The 11,555-nt window shown below is 37.2% G+C and overlaps 1 protein-coding gene across 1 annotated transcript in view; it reads right to left on the reverse strand.

The window, feature by feature from the left end:
- The window catches only part of LOC107587149 (YY1-associated factor 2-like), a 19,128-nt gene that overhangs the window by 6,700 nt on the left and 873 nt on the right, over positions 1-11,555 (reverse strand). The window contains exon 3 of the mRNA XM_016274813.1: positions 396-536. Within this exon, the coding sequence (XP_016130299.1) occupies positions 396-536 (141 nt within the window). The remainder of the gene's footprint in view (positions 1-395; positions 537-11,555) is intronic.

Genomic DNA, 11,555 nt, shown 5'->3' on the forward strand with positions numbered 1-11,555 from the left:
AAAGTTCAAAAGAATAGCATTTTTTTAAAAATAGAAATCGTTTGTAACATTATAAATGTCTTTACTCTCACTTTTGATCAATTGAATGCATCCTTGCAGAATAGATGTATTAATGATACTGACCTCAAATGTTGTAACAAATATTGGTAACAAATATTTGTAAGAGCTTTGTCACTACATGGGGACAAAAAGTGTAGTATAATTCTTGGTGCATTGCGGTAGATGAAATATAATTTATATTCAAATAGTTTCCACATAGAGAGCAACAATACATGATATTTTCCTGAGTGAGCCACCTGCTATGTAAAATGCAAAAGAAAGCCACTTAATTTGTTTGGGGAGTAGGAACTACGCAGTGAATTTATGAACACAGGAACCGTATCGCAACATTTCACCTCATTTTCTTGTGGCTGTTCTTTTTCAGTGTTGGTTCTCTCTCGTTCTTGTCCTTCTCCATCTTTTCCTTTTTCTCTTTCTTAGGCTGTGTGGGTGAAGCAAACTGCTGTGTGACTTGCGGGGCTACAGGACGAGGTTTCCTGTGGGGAAAAAAAGAGAAGACTGAGAAGCGAGAAAGCGAGATATTTTAAATCAGGGTGACATGATTCAAGCTCACCAGGGCCTGATGAAAAGGACTATGTGGGGAAAAAGCAAGTTAAAACAGGCAAGTGTTGAAGCCAGTTGAGAAATCTTGCCTACATGGAGTAATCGGAGAAGAATGTGTTTTCTCAACCGTAGAGAAACAGCCGCAATTTCACTCATCTCTTTTCCTTTCTATAGCAGGAAGAAAAAAAACTGGTAATTTAACTTCCTAATATAAGCTAACATCCCCAAATATACTAGCTTTCCCTGTCTAAACATAACATTTAAATATTTTAAAAAAATACAATAAAAAATACTGGCATTGGATTAAAAAATATATATATTTTGTAAATGAAAATTTTCTCCTTTAGTTAAAGGCACAATATAATTTTTTCGCTACTAGAGGGCGCATATTCAAAATAAACAAAGGTGTAGTTTGATGACGCCGTGACTGAGTGTGGAATCATGGGAGTTGTCGTCTTCATCCCTACAATAAAAATACTGGCATTGGATTAAGAAATATATATATTTTGTAAATGAAAATTTTCTCCTTTAGTTAAAGGCACAATATAATTTTTTCGCTACTAGAGGGCGCATATTCAAAATAAACAAAGAACAAAGGTGTAGTTTGATGACGCCGTGACTGAGTGTGGAATCATGGGAGTTGTCGTCTTCATCCCCACAGTCGATGCAATCCGATAGGACTTGGGCAGAAATCATGTTCATGTATGAGCTAATGATTTATTAACGTAGTAGAATGAAGCAGGGTGAGGCTGAAAGCCGTAGAAGCGAAACGAGGCTGCTGAACGAGCGTGACACACAAAATACTGGCATTGGATTAAAAAATATATATATTTTGTAAATGAAAATTTTCTCCTTTAGTTAAAGGCACAATATAATTTTTTCGCTACTAGAGGGCGCATATTCAAAATAAACAAAGGTGTAGTTTGATGACGCCGTGACTGAGTGTGGAATCATGGGAGTTGTCGTCTTCATCCCCACAGTCGATGCAATCCGATAGGACTTGGGCAGAAATCATGTTCATGTATGAGCTAATGATTTATTAACGTAGTAGAATGAAGCAGGGTGAGGCTGAAAGCCGTAGAAGCGAAACGAGGCTGCTGAACAAGCGTGACACACAGTTTGAAAGCAGCAGAGCTTTTATTATTATTATGCCACAGTCAACCGCTTCCACTCCTTCTGGTCGTGCGTATTAGTGATTAAACGGATCGTAGTTGATCCGTGATTCGTACAGACCAAGCCCCACGGTTCGGCACGCATGTGATCCGCGGATTAATTGCAAAATTTAACCTTAATCGAGTGAAAGATTATCAATTGTATTTAATTTACACACACAAGCGATTCTAAATCTTTCTAGCGAAAGAATAGGCGAAATGGAACTCTATTCGTTACTCGGGCGCTGTTTTCTATCACACCCACACATGAAGCTCGCACACGCAGAGAGGTGCGTTTGACTGCGCCCGAACACCAAACTGAACCATCTTTCCCATCTCATTCACTCCTTGCCTTTGAACAGATGCATAGAGCCTACACATAAAATTATGACAAAATACCGATCTCGACAATCATTGTGGCAAATGCAGTCTGTTGTGTCTTAAGTGAACGAGAACAGCTGAGAAAGAAATCGGATGTGTATCATTAGGCTATATTGGATCCGTGCATCAGGTCTTAAAGGGGCAGCAGCCTAATAATACCTGCTGCTGTCTTTATGCTCATCAAACCACAAAACACATTTTTGACAAAGATGTGTTTTTTAATTTATACAGTGAACACTATGCAGTTTTATTTTACACTTAATTATTAAATTTCTGTATCTGAATACTACCGACCTTATTTGTAACATTGTTCTGTTGTATTTATCTATGCTTGTATTTGTGTAGCCTATTTGTTCTTATTTTTACTGGTTGTTCACTTGTCTCTTTAATAATGTTTGAACCTTCTTAGGCTAAGAGTTTTTGCTGTGGTATCATACTTATGGAAAGCAAAGTTACATAGATTTTTCTTCTTCTTGCTGATCTGAAAAACGATCCGATCTGAGGCTCAAAAACCGTAATATGATCCGAACCATGAGATTTGTGATCCGTTGAACCACTAGTGCGTATGTGGGGGGGAAAAAAGCAGCACTGTTTTATCATACTAGATACGTTTGAAAGTTCTGTTATAATAATTAGTTTGTGTCCATTTTTATTTCAGTTTTAGGTACATGGTATATAAATAAATAGAAATAAAATGCAAATAGATTGCAATAACACTATCGTACTAATTAAGAGATTAACTTTGGCAGCCCTAAAAAAAACTAGACTGACAATAAAAACTGAAGAGAGAGAATTATATAATTATATATACAGTGTAATAACTACAAGAAGGGCTGTTCTAGCAATTTCTGATTGGCCATTTACATCCATAGGTTCAATCTGGATCTGGTGTTTTAAATGGATTTTTATTATGATTATACAGTGGGGATTTTTAAGTGGGAGAACTTGCACAATTGGTGGCTGACTAAATACTTTTTTGCCCCACTGTGTGTGTGTGTGTGTATATATATATATATATATATATAAAATCATAATACAAATCCATTTAAAACACCAGATCCAGATTGAACCTATGGATGTAAATGGCCAATCAGAAATTGCTAGAACAGCACTTCTTGTCCTAATGTTGTCTGTTAGTAGAAAACTGTATTGCTGTTGTCATTTCAAGTTGTTGCACCACTAATTAACAACCTGACAGCTGCGGCAATTACAGATTATATCTAGGCCTATGAGCTGAACTAACCTATACTGATCTCAGATCAGAGCTCAGGGTGAAGTCCCATCAGTAGCGTGGCATTTAGAACGACAGGGATGCACCGTGAGTGTTGCTCTAATGTCAAGAACAACAGCCGTTACAGCAAAAACAGTCCACAACAGAGCATTATGAAGGCCAGCATCGCTGCCGTCTGCTTTGCCAACACACACAGTGATTTTAAAAACAGCTTCTCAGTATCTGTGCGCTGGTGCAATGTTTACGCTTTCATCCATTACCCCCGGGTGCTTTGGGAATAGCTAATGAAGTTACACATTGTGAAATTAGGACATCTAGAGCCTTAAAGCATGGCAGCCAAGAACCAGTCATTAGCATTGATCCCGAGCCCAAGGCAAGTGAAAACAGCCATTATTAGTTGTTGTTAGCTGTCTGCCTGCCTCGCTCTCTGCTGCATGTCAAGACCTGGCTGCTTGCTGTGGACTCTTAAAACCCTTCACACTCAGCGCTGTTAGTAAATCAATCGATCACTTTGTGATGTATTTCCTCCGTGCCAGACAGAGCAAATCGGCATTAACATTGCTGATCCTGCTTATTTTTGAACATTTGTCATGAGGGAGAGATATTTTGTGAAATTACTCCGTCATTAGTCACTATCCATCTCACACATATGTGTTGCAACTACGCTTTATGTAATCCGTGCGATTAGTTTGTATTTATCCTTTACAGTAATGCATAAAGGCAAAGTAAGCCAGTTAATATTAGATTTATTTTGCAATAATGACAATAATAAAATTTTCTTAAAATGTTTAATGTTTTAATTATATTTTTATGATGTGTAAACCAATTCAGTCAATAAAGGGATGCACTGCTAATCTAATAATTAATTGTATTATGTTATGGGTGATAACTTACAAATTGCAGATTAATACAATTTTATACTATTCTGTAACACACAAAACTAAAACAATTTAAATCAGACCATAACATCAATTTAGGCAACACAACATTATAATGTACAGTATGAAATTGGATATTCCTTTTGAGATTTGCAAAATATTAGTGTTTAATGTAAAAAATAGAAGAAACTAGCATGTGCAATCAAATATACAATGTTTAATATAGAAATAAAAAAACAATTCTAATAACGAATATGGTACCAATATATATTGTGTATTCTTAGCAAAATATCACTGAAGTCTCTCACACTAAAACTTAGACTCTCTTACCTAATTTTTTTAACTTGTTAAATAAAGCCTACGTATTGAATTTCATCATAAAATCACATCGATGTCAGCTATTACATTAAACAGTTACCAAATGTGTCTACAAAGGCGTCTTCTTTTGCAGAAGTGCACAAACAAAACACATTTTCCCACATTACTGTGCTAAATCAGAAGGACACGAGGGCTGCGTTCTGTCCTCTGAGCCAAGAGTCTCTCAGATGTGTTCATATCTGCATGTTTGTATAATGGCGTAATGACTGTACCGGGGAGACTTGTATACTCATGGGCTTGAGTGATGGGAGGGGACACCATGATTAATGCACTACACTGTGTGAACATGCAGTCTCCATACTGCTCCTTCCTTCGCTCCACTGCCAAGCCCCCTGTTTGACAGATGGCCCTCTGCCTCCCACCGTCCCACCTCTCCACGCTGTTTTCAGTTCTTTCCAAGCTTCTGCATTTCCTTTAGCTGCTTTACAAAATCCCACACTGCAGTTCCACATTGCTTCTCCCTCGCTTCAGTATCCGGCTTTCTCTCCTTTCATCAAAGGCCCATAACTGTCTGAATCAAAATGAGGTCAACCCGTTTGAGACGGTACGGGCATGCGCCTTCACATGCTTTAGCAAACTATACGCAAAATTTCTCTAATAAATGACAACAGGCTCTTGTAATTACTGAATAAATGTGGATGTTTTATGTGGCTTTTTGTTTATTTGGCAGAGGCATGCTGGGAACGCTTCCTCAGACTGCATTAGTTTCGCCTTTTTGGGCAAAGAGATGAGAACTTGCAGTGCAGCGCTCTGGGTTTCTGCACACACACAATTAGAGAGGATTTCACATGCTGCTTAACTCTTTCAAATGCCACACTGTAGCAAGTGACTAGTCATCTAATAACCGACACTATATAAGCATGTGAAAGCCATGGTATAGTTTATATATAATAATGCATATAGCTACAAATTATGCAGTTTAGAAATAAGTCAATATTACATAATTATTACTATATAATGCAGTTTTATTATGATAAAAACAAATATAAAAATGTTATATATAATATACAATATATATATATATATATATATACTTCTTTAAGACCCACTGACTAGTTGGTTTTGCACAACTCCACCATGTTTTATTGCATCGTTAAGCAAAAAGAAAATATCACTGTGACAGCAGAATATGACGTTTAGATTTATGCTTTGATCAGTAATCATTTGCAATCGAAATCCTCCATTTGTCATCACCTCACCGACACTGACAGTCATGAAGGATGATGGGTCCAGTTCTTTTAGCGATATTCCTATAGAGCGCACAGGTTATGTCAACAATTTATAACCGACAGCTTTAAACTGGTTGTGACAGCACAAACGTACATTAGTGTCAAGTCAAATAGAGCTCCAATGTGAAACAAAACAATACAGCCTTCCTTTTTCCAATCTGTCATCGTGAGAGGTCTTGAGTTAAAAAAAAACTGCTTGGTCTAGAGGGGACATTCTCTCCATTCGTGGTAATTGAACGGTATAATCCTGCAGAGCGAATCTTTCGCTGGGGGGGCAAAAAGTGTCGGTACACTGAAATTAGAGGTTTGCCGGCAGGTTCGGGGGGTCAGCGGGGGAATGGCCTAAAATGCTCAACGAGAAGCTATGCAGCTTCATCAATTAAATGTCAGTCTGTCAGCGCAAGGTAACAACTAGGTAAACAAATCTCTCTTCGAATGAGCAAATATAGCCAGAGTCGAAGCGACATTAAAAAAACCATTCACTTTGGAACTAGTATTGCGTCATTTAAAAGGATAATTTACCCCAAAATAAAACTTTTGACATTTTTTACTCTCCTGTTGTTCCAAACCTGTATGACTTTCTGCGAAAAACACAAAATAATTTATTTGAAGACTGTTTTGCCTGGTTTTCTTTTGTCCTTACAATGCAAGTCAATGGGGTCCAAAACAACACTCTCTATTGTGGGCTCTAATTGACGTTCAAATACATTTTTTTTTTCTCAAAACATTTTGCTTAAAAACAATGTCTTTTAACCCAAATTAAATATATGATGAGATGCCCAACAAACATGCTCTGAAATAACCCTTGTATCAATCAGTCAGGCTCAGCTAAATCGTAGTCTTATAAAACATTCATTTGCTATCTGCTGCACACAACCGCAATCTAAACGAACACATGGTTGTCATTCACATCTGACGGCTGCTCGGGAAGACGACGAAGCTGAAAGCAGCAATCAACACAAATGCATTTCCTTTGCATTTACGCATACAACCGCTCGCCAAATGCAGAATAAAAGCAGAAGAAGAGTGAACAAGCAGCGTGTCAAGAAGCTCTCCTTTCTTCATAAATGAACGACCTGCGAGGATCACACAATCAAGAGGACATCATCATTAAACCCCATCATTTGTGGCCATCTCAGAGGCATTATAACAGGGCAGATGTGCAATCACGGGTTTATTTATGGGCATGGGAGTCCGTGTGTGTGTGTGTGTGCATCCTGATGTGATGATGCCTCTTCCGATGACAGCATTCTTGATTAAGCCGTTGAATGCAAATGAGTTCAGGCCGTCTGGACGCCAGCTGCTGTGGTGGCCTGGACGAGTGACAGCACCCCACCCCCACATAAAAATCCACCACCCTCTCACACACAATTTATGCACCACAAATGAACATTAGTTGGCTTTAAATAACTGCTGTAATAATACTTTAATTCAGCGGTGGTAATGGGATCTGAAACTCGAAAGATAATTAAGCCTTTATAAACAATCTCCCTAAAGAAAGATGATCGTTATCTGCCGCTGTTGTTGAGAGCTGAGGTCTGTCATGATCATCATCATCATCTTCATCTGCTTTTAGTGTGCGTTTATGTTCTGAAACGCAGATGAAGAATGTTTTACTTCCTGACCTGATCTCATCTTAATGACATAAGGGAAATAACTGACTGCCGACTCAGTCGCTGACTGTTCCAAAACAGGATTTTTATGACAGATGAGATGAAGGTGAGAAACTACGAGCCCATTAAATGTCTTCTCTGATGAGGTCATTAGCGCTCTCTCATGGATCACTGCCACGGGAAAGACGCTATCTGTGAGACCCATGCAAGCGGAGTAGATGCTAGTATTGTGTAGGACCCCTCATTCTCTAGGATTAATTGAAAAATTCTGAATTGATTAATCTTTGTATTCTTGTACTGTTATTTTCCATTTCGTTCCTATTTCTGTGAAACCTCCATTGCCAATAGTGTAGCGAAAAGAAAGCACAGCTCACACCGAAGTCACTTTCGAACCAAGCAGCTTTTTGTTGGTCAACACGGCGAAACTGATGTCCAACTGTTGCGAAATCTAGGTGAAATCTTTCGCCCTCGTGCAAAATTCCAGATTCTTATTCATGAGACTAGATTTTGACCATGAAAGTTCAGCAAACAACGATAAATGTGACCATATCTTTAGAAACGGCAATACCCTTAATGTTCCTGCTTATCCTTGACAAAGTTTGTGTTTAAGCATTAACGCTTTTGACACTTTAATCAAATTGCTTGTGAATCTGAATTTTTACCTTTCCTTAATAACGTAACATTATACATATTACATTTGCCAGTGTCTTTTCATTCTCTCATATCACTGACACGTTTTCAAACTGGTATTTATCATCCACATCAACATATACAAGTCTTTATCCTCCAATATTCGGGATAAACAACTCTGAAGTTATCACTCTAGGTTTCTAATTTTCCATTTCAGGGAAATTTTGCAAACAAAAAAATAAATAAAGACTTTTGTCAAAAGAGTAGCGAAAAAAAGCACAGCACACCAAAGTTACTTCCAAACCAATCAGCTTTTTGTTGGTCAACGTGGAATATTTGCATAACCAACTTGAACCTGTTGCGAAATCTGCATGGGCAAATCTTTTACACCAATGCAAAATTCCAGATTGCGCTGATTCCTATTGATATGACTCAATTTCGATGGCCGAACAGCCGTAATTGCCACCACAACTTTAGAAACATCATCTTCACAAATTTCCAGCTTAGCCTTGGCAACATTTGTGTCTTCAAGCATTAATTCTTTAAACGTTTGTGCTGAATTTGAGCTTTTCCATAAGAATGCTTTATTTTACACATAATAATCAAACCACTGACATGTTTTCAAACTAGTCTTTAGCAACCACTTGAACATAATTGAAAGCATTAAATAATGATACTGATACCAAGTACAAGTATTTAACCTCCAATATATGACACGAGTAGGTATTATCAGTAGTATAAGTGCATCCTCAATGCTTTTAGATAAAAACAGAGGAAAGATATTACTACTGACTATAGTTAAACTGTGGAGACTACAAATTTGCCATCGTTTTGCTACACTAATCATAGTTTAAACATGATCATATTTATAGTAAAACTGTGGTCATACAAATGGCAATCAATACGCCCAAAAAAACATGGTTACACTATAGTAAAACCATGGTTTTTGTAAGGGTAGTGCCTAAACTCTACAAAGTTGTTTTTCTGTTTCAGCAAGTGGTCTGTGACAACTTTTTATATGAGCGGTTTTGTTTTCTATTTATTTTCCGTAATGTTACCAAACTTTGGGTCTAAATGCAGCTTAAAAGCTTGATTTGTGTGATGGTTTTGTTAGCTATTTTCTAACAACAAACATCAAAATTAAAATAAACTAACAATACAAAACAAAGAGACAAACAGAATGGTTAACAGGGTTGCAATTTCAGCCAACATTAAGCTGTTACACAACTGGGACCAAATATTGTTGTTGGAAATATTTCCCATTTTTTTGTTATAACCACGTATAACAGAGCTGAATTGTTGAGATTGACTGATGCACTCAGGTTTTAGATTACAGTTCAACAGATCAACCGTTAAACCATCAGATATCAGTCAAGAACAAGATCTTTGACTTGGGACAGGCCAAAATCTTATTTTACCCATTTGAATTTGTATCGTAGAAATGTGCATACATTTCACACATACATTTGCTAATGATATGAAGCAAAACATTTTATTTCAAATATGCTGTATTTTTTTGAGGTCTTTCTCACTGAGAATGCAAACACTTGTATATTGAACTTTCATAACTTTTGACTTTGTATCGGTGGGTGAAAAAAATGAGAGCCGAGGACAAAGGTGACGGGAAGTTATTTTAAAACAGTTTATTCCCCATGCTTCCTGGAACAATAACAAGAATGTAATTGTGAAATACACAAAACTACACTTTATTTACAAGATTAAAAAAAACAAAAAAAACATTTACAGAACTTTTCTGCAGGATCTTTAAATCCCAAAACTACATACCCAATATTTGGAGGTGTAATTATCTGAATGAGGAGCATACAATGACAACACACATCTCAGATGAAGGTAAGAAGAGTTTTTTTTTCTTTCTGACTTTCTGCAACATAGTTTGACAAAATTTGAAATTCAGATCAATATGTGACCTTCTTAATAGGTAAGAGTGGTTGAGAAGAGGCGATGTGTTCCGAGCACATAGAAGTATGAGTCAGTCACTGAGCTCCTCCTCGTCACTGAAGTAGGCGCTCTTTTTGATCTTGGGTTTGTGGGTGTCCTCTGATGTAGATGCTTGAGACACATCCTCTGTGACCTGCTTCCTTCTCTTCTCCTCCTCCTCAATGCGTGCTTGCTGCTGATGATAGGCAAAAATGTATTTTTCTCTTTGAACCCTTTTTTACTAGGAATATTAATGCATGATGACTGAACTGTAGAGTATATAATATTCACTGACCTGGAAAGCAATTGCCTGACTTAAACTGTCCAGTGCTGGATCCTCTCCTTCTTCCTCACTGTCCTCTGGTTCTCTGAAAGAACAAAAGCAGAATATGTATTCACTTATATTATTTGCAATTTCCTACATATAAAAGATTAAAGGAACAGTTCACCCAAAAAATGAAAATTTGCTTTAATATTACTCACAAGTTTGTTTCTTCATCGTAACACATTGAGAAATGTACATCACTTGCTCACCAATGCATCCTCTGCAGTGAATGGGTGCCGTCAGAATGAGAGTCCAAGCAGCTGATAAAAACAATTTTCCACAAGTAATCCACATGACTCCTGTCTAACAATTTAAGGTCTTGTGAAGTGAAAAGCTGCATGATTGTAATAAACACACAAAAATACAAGTTCATAATGCATAAAAATGCCTCATCCAGTGAAAAAATCCATGTTGTCCTGTTACATCAAAATCCACCAATATATTGGTTTAGAACTGTGTGGACCGTTTTCTCTCGTGAACGGTGCTTGATCTGTGCATTTTTCTCTCCTAATTCAGATGAGATGACTTTTTCACTGGAGAAGCCAATGTTATGGATAGAAAACTCATTTATTTTAGCTGAAAGCAAGAGTTTAACATCATAATGACACATTTGTTTATTACAGACATGCAGCTTTTCACTTCATAAGATGTTAATTGATGGACTGGAGACATGTTGATTACTTGTGGATTATGGTGGTGTTGTTTTTTTTCAGCAGTTTGAACTCTGACGGCACCCATTCACTCCAGAGGATCCATTGAGGAGCAAGTGATGTAATGCTACATTTCTCCAAATTTTTTCAGATGAAGAAATAATCTCATCTACATCTTGGATGGCCTGTTGGTGAGTAACTTTTCATCAAATTTCCTATTTGGATGATGTATTCCATTAAATGCATTAAATAAGTACAGAGTTTGAATTATTAAAGGGGTCCTATTATGCTCTTTTACAAAGTCTGGATTTTGTTTTGGGGGTGTACTAGAACAGGCTCTCATACTAGGTTGTTCGAAAAACATTTGTTTTCACATCGTTCTTTTTCTTGCACAGCAACGATCTGTTACGTTAGGAACTCTATATTATAGACTGACTTACAATTTTTCAAGACCAATTTGTGCTCTTATTAGCACCTTTTTTAGTAAAAGTAGTAGTAGTTTGTTTTTTTTTTAAGAAAAGGGGGGAGGGGGTTGTGCCTAACAACGC

This window comes from Sinocyclocheilus grahami, unplaced genomic scaffold (assembly GCF_001515645.1).
Source record: "Sinocyclocheilus grahami isolate Dianchi unplaced genomic scaffold, SAMN03320097.WGS_v1.1 scaffold90.1, whole genome shotgun sequence".
NCBI lineage: Eukaryota > Metazoa > Chordata > Actinopteri > Cypriniformes > Cyprinidae > Sinocyclocheilus > Sinocyclocheilus grahami.